The sequence below is a fragment of the Salmo salar genome, chromosome 01 (assembly GCF_965601325.2).
Source record: "Salmo salar chromosome 01, fSalSal1, whole genome shotgun sequence".
Classification (NCBI taxonomy): Eukaryota; Metazoa; Chordata; class Actinopteri; order Salmoniformes; family Salmonidae; genus Salmo; species Salmo salar.
In genome coordinates this window covers 2377179-2394978 of record NC_138291.1, presented here as the reverse complement: position 1 = coordinate 2394978, position 17800 = coordinate 2377179, and the positions used below count along the sequence as shown (strand labels likewise).

Sequence of the window (17800 nt, the reverse complement as noted above, 5' to 3'; positions counted from 1 at the left end):
ACCACTGCTACACCTGGTTATCAGCACAACACCTTACCACTGCTACACCTGGTTATCAGCACAACACCTTACCACTGCTACACCTGGTTATCAGCACAACACCTTACCACTGCTACACCTGGTTATCAGCACAACACCTTACCACTGCTACACCTGGTTATCAGCACAACACCTTACCACTGCTACACCTGGTTATCAGCACAACACCTTACCACTGCTACACCTGGTTATCAGCACAACACCTTACCACTGCTACACCTGGTTATCAGCACAACACCTTACCACTGCTACACCTGGTTATCAGCAGAGTCCCAACACCTTACCACTGTTACACCTGGTTATCAGCACAACACCTTACCACTGCTACACCTGGTTATCAGCACAACACCTTACCACTGCTACACCTGGTTATCAGCACAACACCTTACCACTGTTACACCTGGTTATCAGCACAACACCTTACCACTGCTACACCTGGTTATCAGCAGAGTCCCAACACCTTACCACTGCTACACCTGGTTATCAGCAGAGTCCCAACACCTTACCACTGCTACACCTGGTTATCAGCACAACACCTTACCACTGCTACACCTGGTTATCAGCACAACACCTTACCACTGCTACACCTGGTTATCAGCAGAGTCCCAACACCTTACCACTGCTACACCTGGTTATCAGCAGAGTCCCAACACCTTACCACTGCTACACCTGGTTATCAGCAGAGTCCCAACACCTTACCACTGCTACACCTGGTTATCAGCACAACACCTTACCACTGCTACACCTGGTTATCAGCACAACACCTTACCACTGCTACACCTGGTTATCAGCACAACACCTTACCACTGCTACACCTGGTTATCAGCACAACACCTTACCACTGCTACACCTGGTTATCAGCACAACACCTTACCACTGCTACACCTGGTTATCAGCAGAGTCCCAACAGCCTGGTACGCACTGTTACACCTGGCTTTCAGCGGAGCCTTGTCTGGCAGCGAAACAGTTCATTCAGCTTCATTTACTGCCTTTAAAAAAAACATAGCTGATATGGCTGACTTGGTTAAACAAATGTGGTTTCTACTGACAATTGAGATGTACAAACTGTGGCATAATGGAACGACGAGCAGGTAAGAGGCTATCACTAATTTCAATTAAGACAATGAACGAGTTAGGACGGACATGGTCAATATAACTATTTGTTTTTTTTAAATGTACAGCGACAGAATTCAGAACATGGGCCATTCTTACAGTATTCTCCCTGTACACCAAGTCAGTACAGGAGGATAAATAACGGGGGCGTCATGACTTCCGCCGAAGTCGGTACCTCTTCTTGTTCGGGCGGCGTTCAACGTCACCGGCCTTCTAGCCATCGCCGATCCACTTTTCATTTTCCATTTGTTTTGTCTTTGTTTTACACACCTGGTTTCAATTCCCCAATTACATGTTCATTATTTAACCCTCTGTTTTCCACATGTTTTTTTGTGAGTGATTGTTTTATTGTAAGCTCGGTCCGATGTTTGTGGGCTTGGTATTACTTCATGTATTTGGAAATTCTGAGTAAAGTTCATTGTGTTACTCATCTCTGCTGTCCTGTGTCTGACTCCTCTGCACCAGCTACACCCATAACCTTACAGGGGGCATATAAGCAGACAATGAAAGCTCTTACAATATTTGATGATGCCATTTCTCTAAAACAGGCTATAGGCTACATGTGCACCACCAAGTCAGAACCGTAGGATAAATAAAGGGGGCATATAAGCAGACAATGAAAGCGCTTACAATATTTGATGATGCCATCTCTCTAAAACAGACTATAGGCTACATGTGCACCACCAACAACTAGGTGAAATTAAGAGGTGAAAGGGAATCAAAATGATTAGCGTGAGGCACATGGGCTACTAACAGCCTACTACACAACATACACTTAGTATTACTTTCTTAGCTACAGTATACATATCTCCCTGGCATATTACATCATTTATGCAGCAGCATACAAGACATTGTTGGACTCACCTTGTTGTGCTGTGCTCACTTCCTTCCAAACCCCTCATTGTTGAATCTGCGATTTCCAAATTGTTGTGTAATGTTTATGTCCAATGAGCACCGATACGTTTTAGCTATAATTTCTCTTCATTATTTCTCTTCATATGACAAGGATCGAAAAGGATTTGCCAGTAGATTGTTGATTTTGAAAATATGTTAACATCAGTCCAATCAAAGCTACTGTACATATAACGTGATTTGAAATTTTTATCTGTGGCCAATGACCTTGAGCCTTCTTGGATGGGCATTTTTAATGTAACTATGGCTACAATTTTCTAAGTCTACCCTGACTTCCCAGTGACGTAGTGTCCCCATGAGTGACAGAACACTGAGCCAATCACGGCGCAACGCTCCGTATTTTTCCAGTGGCCGCCCCACCACCACAGAAAGCACAGAGCTAAGCTGAAACCTGCATTTTGGAGCTGCTTTACTGAAGAAAACAACAGAGAGACCATGTTGGCATGTGGCTTTATTAACTTAATGGATGTATCTACATGTTTTTACATTGTTTTCAAACTGATGTGACATGTATTAATGCCAAAATAACATGCAAAACAGGCAAGCACCCCCCCCCCCCAAAAAAAAAAATGTCTGAATGACAGGTCGCCACTGCTCGTGAGGCCGCCTCTCATCCGACTCACCGTCCCCCATCCCTCCGATGAGAAAAGGGGACAGTCTTCCAGGTGATGGCCAAACTTAAGTCACACTGCATTATTTCCTCCTCATGCAGCAATTCATATTGTTACTCCTATAACCAGAGAAAGTTGAAATATTCCTCGATATTAAAAACAAAGAAAAGCTTATCGAAACGAGCATTTTATGGCTCCAAAAAAAAATTGTTGAACAAAGTGTTGACAGTGCTGAAAAACAACTTAAACATGAACTTACTCATAAAAACAGCAGCTCATTGCTGTATTCATTCAATCTCTCTCTAGTCATATTTAAAAACAAATATATATATATATAAGAAAACTGACAATCAACTTTGCTGTGTGTTCCAGGCTTCTTTCTATTGGTGCGAGGAAACTGTTGACACGGTGATCTGACCTCTGATTGGCTGTGTGTTCGAGGCTTCTTTCTATTGGTGCGAGGAAACTGTTGACACGGTGATCTGACCTCTGATTGGCTGTGTGTTCGAGGCTTCTTTCTATTGGTGCGAGGAAACTGTTGACACGGTGATCTGACCTCTGATTGGCTGTGTGTTCGAGGCTTCTTTCTATTGGTGCGAGGAAACTGCTGACACGGTGATCTGACCTCTGATTGGCTGTGTGTTCGAGGCTTCTTTCTATTGGTGCGAGGAAACTGTTGACACGGTGATCTGACCTCTGATTGGCTGTGTGTTCGAGGCTTCTTTCTATTGGTGTGAGGAAACTGTTGACACGGTGATCTGACCTCTGATTGGCTGTGTGTTCGAGGCTTCTTTCTATTGGTGCGAGGAAACTGCTGACACGGTGATCTGACCTCTGATTGGCTCTCTGGGCCTGCCAGGTACCTTCAGACACATGAAATGGTTCAACATGGAAACACTTTGTCTTCTGCTAGGGCTGCTAAATCAGGTGTAGCTACCGTCAACAGCACAAAACAAAAACAACAAACAGGAAGGAAAGGCTTTATCATTTACATTTAAAAAAATGTTTGTTTTTTTACAATTTTTATAGAAATACTCAGTGGCCAAAAGTATGTGGACACCCCTTCAAATGAGTGGATTCAGCTAATTCAGCCACACCTGTTCCTGACAGGTGTATAACATTGAGCACAGCGAAGCAATCTCCATAGACAAACATTGGCAGTAGAATGGCCTGTACTGACTTTCAACATGGCACCATCATACTGTAGGACGCCACATTCCAACAAGTTAGTTCATCAAATGTCTACCCTGCTAGAGCTGTCCAGTCAACTGTAAGTGCTGTTATTGTGAAGTGGAAATGTCTAGGAGCAACAACGGCTCAGCCGTGAAGTGGTAGGCCACACAATCTCACAGAAAGCCGAGTGCTGAAGCGCTTAAGAATCATCTGTCCTCGGTTGTAACACTCCAAACTGCCTCTGGGGAGCAACGTCAGCATAAGAACTGTGCTTCATGAAATGGGTTTCCATGGCCGAGCAGCCGCACACAAGCCTAAGATTACCACGAGCGATGCCAAACATCGGCTGGAGTGGTGTAAAGCTTGCCGCCATTGGACTCTGGAGCAGTGGAAACGTGTTCTCTGGAGTGATGTGTCACGCTTCACCATCTGTCAGTCCAATGGACGAATCTGGGTTTGGCGGATGCCAGGAGAACGCTACCTGCCCCAAATGCATAGTGGCAACTGTAAAGTTTGGTGGAGGAGGAATAATGGTCTGGGGCTGTTTTTCATAGTTCGGGCCCCTTTGTTCCAGTGAAGGGAAATCTTAACGCTACAGCATACAATGACATTCAGCACACTGTGGAAGCCAGGTGTGTGTGTGCTGACATTTTGTGCTTCCAACTTTGTGGCAACAGTTTGGGGAAGGCCCTTTCCTGTTTCAGCATGACAATGCCCCCGCGCACAAAGCGCTCTAACCAGGTGTGAAATACGGTAGAAGCCAGGTGTGAAATACAGTAGAAGCCAGGTGTGAAATACGGTAGAAGCCAGGTGTGAAATACGGTAGAAGCCAGGTGTGAAATACGGTAGAAGCCAGGTGTGAAATACGGTAGAAGCCAGGTGTGAAATACGGTAGAAGCCAGGTGTGAAATACGGTAGAAGCCAGGTGTGAAATACGGTAGAAGCCAGGTGTGTGCACTGACATCCACACTGATGACGGCCTGAGGCCCAAATGTTTGGGTTTTGTTTTCATTTATGCACCGTGATTTTTTTTTTGGGGCACTGTGACATTTTAATAAACATTTCATTTTTGCATTTAATCCTAATTTTCTCTTATTTTATTTTTTTGGACAGTGTGCTGGTCTCTATCTCTTCCAGTATTCTTATTAACTCCCACAGACCTGCCACAGACCTGCCACAGACCCTATTCAGTAGTAAAGACCAAAGCCTCTTATCATTCATTTATAATCCACATTTTCCTGTTATTGCAGGATTATTTTCCTGCTGTAGCAAACTGGTTCAAATTAAGACCCTGCACCAGTATTCAGTAGGAAGGTCTGTGTGAATCAGAGCATGGCGTTTGCAACGTTGTGGGTTCGATTCCCATATGAAAATGTACACATTCACTACCGTAGTGGCTCTGGATCAGAGAGTCTGCTAAATGACTCACTACTGTAGTGGCTCTGGATCAGAGAGTCTGCTAAATGACTCACTACTGTAGTGGCTCTGGATCAGAGAGTCTGCTAAATGACTCACTACTGTAGTGGCTCTGGATCAGAGAGTCTGCTAAATGACTCACTACTGTAGTGGCTCTGGATCAGAGAGTCTGCTAAATGACTCACTACTGTAAGTGGCTGTGGATCAGAGAGTCTGCTAAATGAGTCTGGATCAGAGAGTCTGTTAAATGACTCCCTAATGTAGTGGCTCTGGATCAGAGAGTCTGCTAAATGACTCACTACTGTAGTGGCTCTGGATCAGAGAGTCTGCTAAATGACTCACTACTGTAGTGACTCTGGATCAGAGAGTCTGCTAAATGACTCACTACTGTAGTGACTCTGGATCAGAGAGTCTGCTAAATGACTCATGTTTTCTGATTAAGCAGCTTAGGTATATGGTGGACAAAAATCACTTGGGCTTCTAAAATTCATCATAAAAGATACATTTTATTCATCCCAACTAGGACATGCTGTATCATGCTACTAATGATTCATTGATTTAGACTGTCGATCAAAGTCCTGGATAGGTACTTACACCGAGTGTACAGAACATTAGGAACACCTTCCTAATATTTAGTTGCTCCCCCTTTTTGTCCTCAGAACAGCTTCAATTCGTCGGGACATGGACTCTACAAAGGTGTCGAAAGCGTTCCACAGGGATGCTGGTCCATGTTGACTCCAATGCTTCCCCACAGTTGTGTCAAGTTGGCTGGATGTCCTTTGGGAGGTGGACCGTTCTTGATACACACGGGGAAACTGTAGGGCGTGAAAAACCCAGCAGCGTTACAGTTCTTGACTCAAACCGGTGTGCTTGGAATACTACCATACCCCATTCAAAGGCACTTCAATATCTTGTCTTGCTCATTCACCCTCTGAATGGCACATATACACAATCCATGTCTCAATTGTATCAAGGATTAAAAATGATTCTATAACCTGTCTCGTCCCCTTCATCTACAAGTGACATCAATAAGGGACCATAGCTTTCACCTGGATTCACCTGGTCAGTCAGTCATGGAAAGAGCAGGTGTTCCTAATGTTTTGTTCACTCAGTGTATATTGGTGTTTATTGGGTTGAACTCATTGCCTCACCTAATAAATAGTTCATTTCAGCTCCTATCAATACAGTAAGGCACTGGACCAATATAATAATCTCTTAACATATTGAACTATAATATGTCCTTGTTTTTTTTTTTTTGCAATACTTTTACCCTGGCCCCATTTCCAATATAGTGCACTACTTTTGCCCTGTCTAGGCTGTGTAATTATTCTTCAAGCTGCCTCACGCTACAGAAACAGTAGATTGCCAGAACCGCCCAAAAGGACAGGGGCCAAAGACAAGGTTACGCACTGCGATATATATATATATATATGTATAAAAACATGGTGCCATTTGAGACAACCTATTCTTAACCCTGGTTGTTAATTCATCATCCTCCAGGCCATGAACAGTGAGACGGCCACTACAGCAGCCCCCAGAAGATAGTAGCTCTCTCCTATCGTTCCCTCCTGCTTCAGTTCAGGAACAGCTCTAGCCTCCATCGGGATCTCTGTCCCCATAGGCTCCAAGGGATGACGTTTCTCAGCCGAGGAAGAGCCGACGGCGACGGAGCCAGTAGGAGCATCAGGATGTTTGGTTGAAGGGCTGGCGTCGTCGCCGTTAACGATCATAATCAGACCCTGAGATTGGCCGTTGCGGTTCGGAACTGGTCTCGGTGTTCCAGACACACCCACATTCTTAGTACCCAGCATGCTCTGTGTTTGGCCATCTTGATTCCAGATACATGACTCCTCGGACACGTGGACTACGATGTTCGGCGTCTGGCCGTCGTTGTTCTGGATGGACGCGTCCTCAGACACGTGAACAACATTGTGCAGCACCTCCTGGTCCCCCAGGGAGCTCAGCCAGGAGGACTCGAAGGTGTCCTCTTGAGGCTCGTTATGGGACAGGGGTTCGTTTATTTCTTCAGGAACTCCATTCTCCTGACATGGCAGATGGGTGGAAGTAGTGAAGGGGTCTGGGACCACAACGGGACGGTTCACGCCATCTGTAGCAAGTACCAGGTCTGACACAGACCTCTGTAGACGTGTCGAGTCTCCCGAGTATGGCTGGCTGTCCATGACCTCACTGCGGAGGACTTCAGGCTTGCTAAAGTTCACGTCATCCTCGTTCGTGGAGGTATCCACCGGGGGTGAGGCTGAGGCCGTGGCCGGGGAGAAGTGCTGGCTCTGAGACAGCTCAGTGTGTTGGTCATCTTCAGTTACCTGCAGGAGAGATCTCTTTTAGTTCCAAGCTTCTCAATATCTTCAGTTTCAGGCATATTTAAAAAAAAAAAAAAGTGTAGATGTGGAGAACAGATTTCATTTCATTAGCAACTTGAATTCAAAAAGATTCAATCTACTCAGCAAGCATAAAAAGAATTACAAAGCATTTTATTAACCAAACACACAGATCATAGGCAGAACCTACCACACCCAAAGCTGATTTGGAAGAGCTCGAGGCAAAACTACAGAAAGAGGAAAATCCAACACACAAAAATACTATTATTTACCTGGGTTGGATCAGAGTCCTCTACAGCTTCCTGGTGGAAGGTAGGCTTATTTACCTGGGTTGGATCAGAGTCCTCTACAGCTTCCTGGTGGAAGGTAGGCTTATTTACCTGGGTTGGATCAGAGTCCTCTACAGCTTCCTGGTGGAAGGTAGGCTTATTTACCTGTGTTGGATCAGAGTCCTCTACAGCTTCCTGGTGGAAGGTAGGCTTATTTACCTGGGTTGGATCAGAGTCCTCTACAGCTTCCTGGTGGAAGGTAGGCTTATTTACCTGGGTTGGATCAGAGTCCTCTACAGCTTCCTGGTGGAAGGTAGGCTTATTTACCTGGGTTGGATCAGAGTCCTCTACAGCTTCCTGGTGGAAGGTAGGCTTATTTACCTGGGTTGGATCAGAGTCCTCTACAGCTTCCTGGTGGAAGGTAGGCTTATTTACCTGGGTTGGATCAGAGTCCTCTACAGCTTCCTGGTGGAAGGTAGGCTTATTTACCTGGGTTGGATCAGAGTCCTCTACAGCTTCCTGGTGGAAGGTAGGCTTATTTACCTGGGTTGGATCAGAGTCCTCTACAGCTTCCTGGTGGAAGGTAGGCTTATTTACCTGGGTTGGATCAGAGTCCTCTACAGCTTCCTGGTGGAAGGTAGGCTTATTTACCTGGGTTGGATCAGAGTCCTCTACAGCTTCCTGGTGGAAGGTAGACTTATTTACCTGGGTTGGATCAGTCTACAGCTTCCTGGTGGAAGGTAGTCTTATTTACCTGGGTTGGATCAGAGTCCTCTACAGCTTCCTGGTGGAAGGTAGTCTTATTTACCTGGGTTGGATCAGAGTCCTCTACAGCTTCCTAGTGGAAGGTTGACTTATTTACCTGGATCAGTCTACAGCTTCCTGGTGGAAGGTAGGCTTATTTACCTGGGTTGGATCAGAGTCCTCTACAGCTTCCTGGTGGAAGGTAGGCTTATTTACCTGGGTTGGATCAGAGTCCTCTACAGCTTCCTGGTGGAAGGTAGGCTTATTTACCTGGGTTGGATCAGAGTCCTCTACAGCTTCCTGGTGGAAGGTAGGCTTATTTACCTGGGTTGGATCAGAGTCCTCTACAGCTTCCTGGTGGAAGGTAGGCTTATTTACCTGGGTTGGATCAGAGTCCTCTACAGCTTCCTGGTGGAAGGTAGGCTTATTTACCTGGGTTGGATCAGAGTCCTCTACAGCTTCCTGGTGGAAGGTAGGCTTATTTACCTGGGTTGGATCAGAGTCCTCTACAGCTTCCTGGTGGAAGGTAGGCTTATTTACCTGGGTTGGATCAGAGTCCTCTACAGCTTCCTGGTGGAAGGTAGGCTTATTTACCTGGGTTGGATCAGAGTCCTCTACAGCTTCCTGGTGGAAGGGAGGCTTATTTACCTGGGTTGGATCAGAGTCCTCTACAGCTTCCTGGTGGAAGGTAGTCACTTTGACTGTGTGTGACAAGGTGTCCTGAACTGGAAGTCTCTCAGGGGACTGGAATCTGGCCAAGGCAGCAGGGGTGGATTCAGTTTGGGACAGGGCTAGGTGTGAGACAGCCAATGGGATTTGAGTTACAGCTGGGATTAGGTCTGAACCAGATGAGGTAGGAGTGGTTTCAGACAGGGCTATCTGTGTTGGAGCATCACTATGAGACGAGTTGTCCTCCAGACTGACGGTTTCAATAGGACCAGGCTGGGATGAGGCTGAAGGTTCAGAGATCACTGTGGGCTCCTCCGCTGAGACAGGAGACGGAGGGGTTGCCTGGGGCTCTGCCTTAAGGACAACGACAGGAGAAGGTGCTGCCTCTGAGGCTATTTCAGGGCTCACTGCAGCTTTGGGAGCATCAGGAACTGAGCTTGGGGGCGCTTCTGGCTGGGGAGCCACTACAGGAGGTGGCAAAGCCTCTGGGGCTACTTCAGGAGGGAGTGAAGCCTCCGGTGGGGCAGCTACCTCCGGTGGGGCTGGCTGAGCTGGGAGGACCAGAGAAGATGGCGATCCCTCAGAGCTGGTAGAAGGAATTGGATGAACAGGAGTCCTGACTGCAGTGGTAGCAGCAGCTGAAGGAGGGTAGGGATCTAGGGAGTAAGAGAAACAGATTAAGGCATAGCACCATTCCTCACACATAATAAGCACCATGTTCTGTTTTGACATTTACTGTAAATAGTGGAAGAAACCTTGGATTTGATTTTACAGTTACATTTTAGTCATTTAGCAGACGCTCTTATCCAGAGAGACTTACAGTAGTGAATGCATACATTTCATACATTTTTTCCCCCCCCGTACTGGTCCCCCGTGGGAATCGAACCCACAACCCTGGCGTTGCAAACACCATGCTCTACCAACTGAGCCACACGGGACCAGTTATGGGCAGCATTCAATTACGTCAACTGTTGATTGAGCAATAGCACACACACACACACACACACACACACACACACACACACACACACACACACACACACACACAGTTGAACTGAGTCACAGAGATCCTAGGTGTCCAGTTTTAAAATGCACTTGAAATAAAGTTTGATTTGTGTGTGACTTACTGTTCTGGTTATGCTTGTTCCACTCTGCCTTCAGTTCATCAGCCAAATCCTGATGCTCCAGCATCTCCAGGGCTGACATCAACTCTTCCGGCCAGTTCATTCTCTTCTGCACATAGTCCAGCAGGAGTTGCATCGCCGCATAGTTACCAGAAAAGTCCTTCTTGGCCAGGATCTCCTCCTGAAAGTACAATAAGAATAATTGTTTAATAAATAAAATTTAAAAAAAACACATTAGAAAATATAGTTCATATATTCATTTACCAGGTACATAATCTGGATCAGATTATACATCAAATAAAAATAAAGATTGTGATAATTGGATTGATAATTTGGATAAAATGTCCTAAATGATCAACATCCAACCAGCTACCCGCCCAGCCAGAAGCTACCCGCCCAGCCAGAAGCTACCCGCCCAGCCAGAAGCTACCCGCCCAGCCAGAAGCTACTCACCTTGTCAGAAGGTGTAAGGCAAGGGAGATAGATTATGAGCTCAGTGGCTTTCACTCTGGTCACAAACACCCCCATTCTGCGCCGCAGGTGCAAAGACAGTTTTTCACGGGAGAACGACGACATCGTGTGCTGTGGAGAGGAGAAATGACCAGCAACATTGAGGTACAGTGGCTATGATGCAGTCTTGCTCAAACTGTGAAACGAGCTATAACTACGCAGGGTTGTTACCTGGTCTCTCAGATGGATATATTCTACCTCAGTATGGACCTCAAATGGATCCTATTGGCAGGTGTTGAACCCTGGGAAAAATAAAAAATAAAAAAAATGTAAAACACATAGTATGTCAGATTATGCAAGACTCATGTTGCAGCATCAGTACATGCAACATAACTGCTGAAAATGAAACAGAAACCAAGATGGTCACTGCTGCTCTGTCTGGAAATATCCAACTTTGATAACGCTTCAATAAAAGACAAAGTCTCCCCCCCCACACACACAACCTTAGAGCCTGGACAGGCCTAGTCTAGTAACTAATTAATGACCTCCAGACTCTCAGAGAGCTTAATATCACAAGCCAAGGAGCTTTAGTCTAGCTGAAGAAAACTACTGTGGCACCCAATTCCCCCCTATGAGCCCTGGTCAAAAGTAGTGGCCTGTATGGGAAAATGGATGTATTATCTGAGACGCAGCCAAAGGACCCCTACTAGAACCAGGGAAACCACCCAGGGCTGCTTCTACCGCTAAGGACCCCTACTAGAACCAGGGAAAACACCCAGGGCTGCTTCTACCGCTAAGGACCCCTACTAGAACCAGGGAAACCACCCAGGGCTGCTTCTACCGCTAAGGACCCCTACTAGAACCAGGGAAACCACCCAGGGCTGCTTCTACCGCTAAGGACCCCTACTAGAACCAGGGAAACCACCCAGGGCTGCTTCTACCGCTAAGGACCCCTACTAGAACCAGGGAAACCACCCAGGGCTGCTTCTACCGCTAAGGACCCCTACTAGAACCAGGGAAACCACCCAGGGCTGCTTCTACCGCTAAGGACCCCTACTAGAACCAGGGAAACCACCCAGGGCTGCTTCTACCGCTAAGGACCCCTACTAGAACCAGGGAAACCACCCAGGGCTGCTTCTACCGCTAAGGACCCCTACTAGAACCAGGGAAACCACCCAGGGCTGCTTCTACCGCTAAGGACCCCTACTAGAACCAGGGAAACCACCCAGGGCTGCTTCTACCGCTAAGGACCCCTACTAGAACCAGGGAAACCACCCAGGGCTGCTTCTACCGCTAAGGACCCCTACTAGAACCAGGGAAACCACCCAGGGCTGCTTCTACCGCTAAGGACCCCTACTAGAACCAGGGAAACCACCCAGGGCTGCTTCTACCGCTAAGGACCCCTACTAGAACCAGGGAAACCACCCAGGGCTGCTTCTACCGCTAAGGACCCCTACTAGAACCAGGGAAACCACCCAGGGCTGCTTCTACCGCTAAGGACCCCTACTAGAACCAGGGAAACCACCCAGGGCTGCTTCTACCGCTAAGGACCCCTACTAGAACCAGGGAAACCACCCAGGGCTGCTTCTACCGCTAAGGACCCCTACTAGAACCAGGGAAACCACCCAGGGCTGCTTCTACCGCTAAGGACCCCTACTAGAACCAGGGAAACCACCCAGGGCTGCTTCTACCGCTAAGGACCCCTACTAGAACCAGGGAAACCACCCAGGGCTGCTTCTACCGCTAAGGACCCCTACTAGAACCAGGGAAAACACCCAGGGCTGCTTCTACCGCTAAGGACCCCTACTAGAACCAGGGAAAACACCCAGGGCTGCTTCTACCGCTAAGGACCCCTACTAGAACCAGGGAAAACACCCAGGGCTGCTTCTACCGCTAAGGACCCCTACTAGAACCAGGGAAACCACCTCTACCGCTAAGGACCCCTACTAGAACCAGGGAAACCACCACAAAACATGCTACATATAAAAAAAGGTGCTTGAAATGAAAACCAAGATGACAGCATTAAAATATAAACAGTAGGCTATAAGTGTTTATCATATTGAAATACATTTCATGTTCAATCTATTCAGTTCTATTTTCCTACGTCTGTATTTTGTCTCAATATATTATATAATTTGCGCCACCTTTTATTTAAACTAGGCAAGTCAGTTAAGAACAAATTCTTATTTACAAATGACGGCCTACCCTGGATGACGTTGGGCCAATTGTGCACGGCCCTATGGGACTCCCAATCACGGCCGGTTGTGATACAGCCTGCAATGAAGGTACCTAATCTGTGATTTTGTGCATTTTTAAATTGGGTAAACATTAGAATAAGTATGCCTCAATATGTGCAGCCGTAGGTGGTAATATCTCTAAGAGCTGATCCATCGTCAGTATTTCAAAAATAATTATAATATTAAGGAAAGATTTGAATAGAGAAAGCTGATCTGAGAGCAGCATTCCCTTTCTTTCCATCCAATCAGTATCGACACATGCTCCAACTACACCGGTCCCTCTGCGTGGTGTTGCATCTTTCCTACAACGAGCGAAGACGTATTGTTAAAAACACTCCTAAGACCCATGGTTAAAATCGGGGGGAAACCAGACCCGAGCCCTTTTACAGCAGAGGAGAAACATTGTTTATTGAATACACTTTAAATCCTTCCCTGTTCATACCTATAGAGACACACTGCCAGATAATCTGTTGTTGTTGTGTTCAATAAGGAAGGAGAAAGCCCTTCATTCATAGGACATCTAGTCTATATAAGCCTACTACAAATGGCACCCTATCCAATATCTAGCGCACTACCTTCGCCCATAGCGCGTTGGGCTGTGGTCAAATGTAGTGCACTATTATAGGGCATAGGAACTCAGGGCGGTGGTGAACTAGGGAATAGGAACTTCTTAATTCCCAGGAAGTCCTCTACATGGCCCACTACAGTTAGCCTTATCACTGATGCTTCTTTCTAGCTAGCACGTTTACCAAAACAGTGGCAGGGTATCAAGCTTTGTTGTTTGAACTGCAGATTTTCAGTTTAAAGTTAACATTCGAAATCTAGCAGGTTGATTTAAACCCCGGAGAGAGAGTGTCCCGAGAACTAGGAGACTGTCAGGGTTGATTTAAACCCCGGAGAGAGAGATGTCCCGAGAACTAGGAGACTGTCAGGGTTGATTTAAACCCCAGAGAGAGAGAGTCCCGAGAACTAGGAGACTGTCAGGGTTGATTTAAACCCCAGAGAGAGAGAGTCCCGAGAACTAGGAGACTGTCAGGGTTGATTTAAACCCCAGAGAGAGAGAGTCCCGAGAACTAGGAGACTGTCAGGGTTGATTTAAACCCCGGAGAGAGAGTGTCCCGAGAACTAGGAGACTGTCAGGATTGATTTAAACCCCAGAGAGAGAGAGAGTGTCCCGACCTAGGAGACTGTCAGGGTTGATTTAAACCCCAGAGAGAGAGTGTCCCGACCTAGGAGACTGTCAGGGTTGATTTAAACCCCAGAGAGAGAGAGTCCCGAGAACTAGGAGACTGTCAGAGTTAATTTAAACCCCAGAGAGAGTGTTTTACAATGTAAGAAAATAACATTTGAGAGAGTTACGAAACAGGTAAATCGGGTGAAACAGTAAAGGACAGACTAATGAACTTGGGGTGGCAGGTAGCCTAGTGGTTAGAGAGTTGGGCCACTAACCAAAAGGTTGCTGGGTTGAATCCCTAAGCTGAAAATGTAAAAAAAAATCTGTCATTTTGCCCATGAACAAGGTAGGCCGTCGTTGTAAATAACAATGTTGTTAACCGACTTGCCTAGTTAATAAATAAATAAATAAATAATGTGCGACATTAAACATTGAGAGAACAAAACACCTTGAGGAGACAAGGAAGGGCACCGACGCAGAGCTGCCAGGGGAACGTCCTCTAGTCTAAACACTAGGTCATCCCAACACTGGCTCACCTGGCTGCACAGTTACCTGCTCAGGTGTGTAAGGGATATTATCAATCAATGTTTAGACGATCCAGAATAAATGACCGATAAGGCCGACAATATTGTCCGAGTAAATAGTAATATTAGTCCAAGTAATGTCCTACGAACACATAGGCTATGTTATCTTATTGAAGGGTAACAGTCAGAGAAAAGGATCTTCACTGCAGACTGAATAGTGTAAATCATGCGTTATATTTTCAATATTGTCAGTGACAATTTGTCACAGATGAAATAAAATATGTTTTGCGTAATGATCAGTCCATGTTCTGTGCACAAGTGAGGTGAAGACCGAAGTGTCTGAAGACTGTTGCGCACTTCAGAAGAGAACAGATCTCTTCAACATTTCCCCATTTCGTAACAATGTGCAGACTAGTAACTTGTATACTATGAAGTAACTAAACTGCTATGGTGTTCTGTCGTCTGTCCCCCCACCCCACCCCAATTCAATTTTCTGATCAAATACAGGAAATCCTTTTGCAGACGGTTGAGCTCCGATCAACGATGGAGAAACGTAACAATGCTGGTTGTAGTGATGTAGTGAAGGACCCGTAAATGTCAGAAGTACCCAATTGTCTTACCTTTCCGTGTTTTACCTTCGGCAGACGGTGAATAAGGCACTCCTGTGCGCTTGAAGTACATACACGCCAGCACCTATGTGAAGATGGCCACAATAAGGATGAGCCACAACCGTGGAATTTTGAAGGTCGCCTTCAATATAAAAGTCCGTCATTGAAAGTGATGCAAAACGGACACAAATAGTGGAATCGTGCCATATTTGTACTAGGTAATTCTGAACAAGGTTGGGAATGTTACATAAATGCAACAAAATACAATAATTAGTTAAGTTGACAAAAATGTAGATATGTACGTCTTCAGGATTGCATTGGAGGCATGCAGTTAACTGTACAGCTGTACCTATGGATTGTGGATCAATGAAATCGGGTATCAGTCTACTCAGTAACACCCACAGAACATAACTGAGCAGAGTTCACACTTGTTAGAGAGTCGTAGCTCTTATTTGCGTGACTAATATATAGTTGCAACACTTTCAAATTAGGAACTTTAATTTTGAAGGCAAAATGCCAATTCCGCCGCTGTGGCAATTCCTTATTGTGGCTAGCTTTACATAAGTCAACAGCGGACTGTATTGAACCTAAAGGTCGATGTCTGCACCCCCGCGGAAATTTAATTAGCATAATAAAACATTCCCTTACAAACCAATTTTAATCCCTAAGTGTCTAAGGGGAGGGGTTCTACGAAGCTATATGGAATTGTTTTAAGGTCATACCAAAAATAATTTAGCTATTTGACTTTGATTTTAAGACCCCTTCAAGTATCCAATAAATAAATAAATAAATCAATAAATAAATAAATAAAATGATTTGATGGCATAATTTGTTTGGCCTTACAGCCGTTAGCCCATACAAACACATAGCATAACATTTACTACATGGAACATATAGTCCCACCCCAAAATAAATCTAAAGGAAGTTTGTTCAGGTGTCTGTTCTGTAGCTGAGAGATAAGAAAGATCAGGTAATATGAGCTTTTTTTTAACATGCATTGTCCCCTTACTTTTGTCACTAAACAGGCTTGATATACACTCGCATTAATTTTTTTTTAACTGGTACCTTCTGACGAGTCTTGTGAGAAAAATCTAAAAGGAAGTTTGTTCTAAATTGTCTGTCCTGTATCTGAGAGATATAAGATCAGGAAACATTTTTAATATGCATTTAACCCCTTATTTCGAGTCACTAAACAGGCTACACACACACACACCCACACACATACTTCCATGATTAGTTTGTACCGGTAGCAGAGACCTTCAGACGAGTCGTGTGAGCGTCCTAGAGCAGAACAACCGACGTGTTGGTGTGAGTCTTACCTTTACACGGATGAGTCATAGTGTTCAGGCCAAACCGTTCCGACGATACAGACGCTTTTGTGAGAAAACCGATTTTCAGGATGACAAACACTGTAACTGTCACCGCAGATGCGGAAGTGTTACAGAGGCGGATTCGGTATATTGAGACGCATCCAACGTATAAAAGCAGATATCTCGTTGAAACAGCCGTGCGTCTGTAACGTCAAGACGCGGTGACTCCACTCACCGTGTCACCTGATTGGTTGAAACCCGCAATCTCTCGCTTATCATTGGAGGACAGTGGGGAGCATGAAAAAAGAAGACAGGAAATAGTAACTGTTCCCTGCTAACGCGCTGACCACTAACGCAAGCGGTGCAAAATTAAATGTACACCTTACATTTTATTCAATCATTTCATCCAAACTGCTCGCCAGGCATTACAATAAAACCTGTTGTATTTTTTGAGGGTTGAGGCGCTACAAGTCCCGCTTCTCCCATACAGAACAATCAGTCGATATAAATAACGCGTTATGAACCAGACGGTGGGGAGCCGCCTGGCCCCGCTAGTAGGTCAGGTTCAAATCAATGGTTCATATCGTCATTTCCGAGTAGCCCAACAACAAAAAAAACATCAACCACGGATTTTATTACACCCCTGTTTACGTTGGTGGCGATAATGATCTTTTTTTAAAATTTTTATTGTCCTGTAACTGAAACTGGAATAAGATCTTCTGATGTCATTTCCCTGTGTCAAGGGTACATAATCACATTAGCTTTGTAAATCACAGTTTAAAAAATAATGTAATGGATAAAAAAAATAAAAAAAAGTGTTTTTACTCAGGGATCGCCAGCTGATATGACCCATAGTAGGGAAGAATATTTCTTGAGTGCAATTTCATCTGAATATAGAATCAACATAAAAGTATTTGCAATTTTGCATTAGCAGCAGTGGTGTAAAGTACCTAAGTAGAAATACTTTAAAGTACTACTTAAGTCGTTTTTTTGCGGTATCTGTACTTTGCTATTTATATTTTTAACAACTTATTTTTGCTTCACTACATTCCTAAAGAAAATGATGTACTTTTTACTCTGTTACGTTT

At 45.2% G+C, this 17800-nt stretch overlaps 1 protein-coding gene across 5 annotated transcripts; it reads right to left on the bottom strand.

Moving 5' to 3' along the window:
* Positions 1 to 5750: 5750 nt before the first annotated feature.
* Positions 5751 to 17271, bottom strand: LOC100316613 (interferon promoter stimulating protein 1). 5 transcript variants are annotated; one of them, XM_045723994.2, is made up of 8 exons: positions 16722 to 17271; positions 15415 to 15487; positions 13065 to 13133; positions 11091 to 11161; positions 10863 to 10991; positions 10413 to 10590; positions 9265 to 9941; positions 5751 to 7588 (listed from the first exon to the last, which is right to left on the bottom strand). In XM_045723994.2, exons 5-8 carry the CDS (start codon positions 10983 to 10985, stop codon positions 6746 to 6748), a joined length of 1821 nt encoding a protein of 606 aa, XP_045579950.1. In that variant the 5' UTR covers positions 10986 to 10991; positions 11091 to 11161; positions 13065 to 13133; positions 15415 to 15487; positions 16722 to 17271; the 3' UTR covers positions 5751 to 6745.
* Between the last annotated feature and the right edge of the window lie 529 nt (positions 17272 to 17800).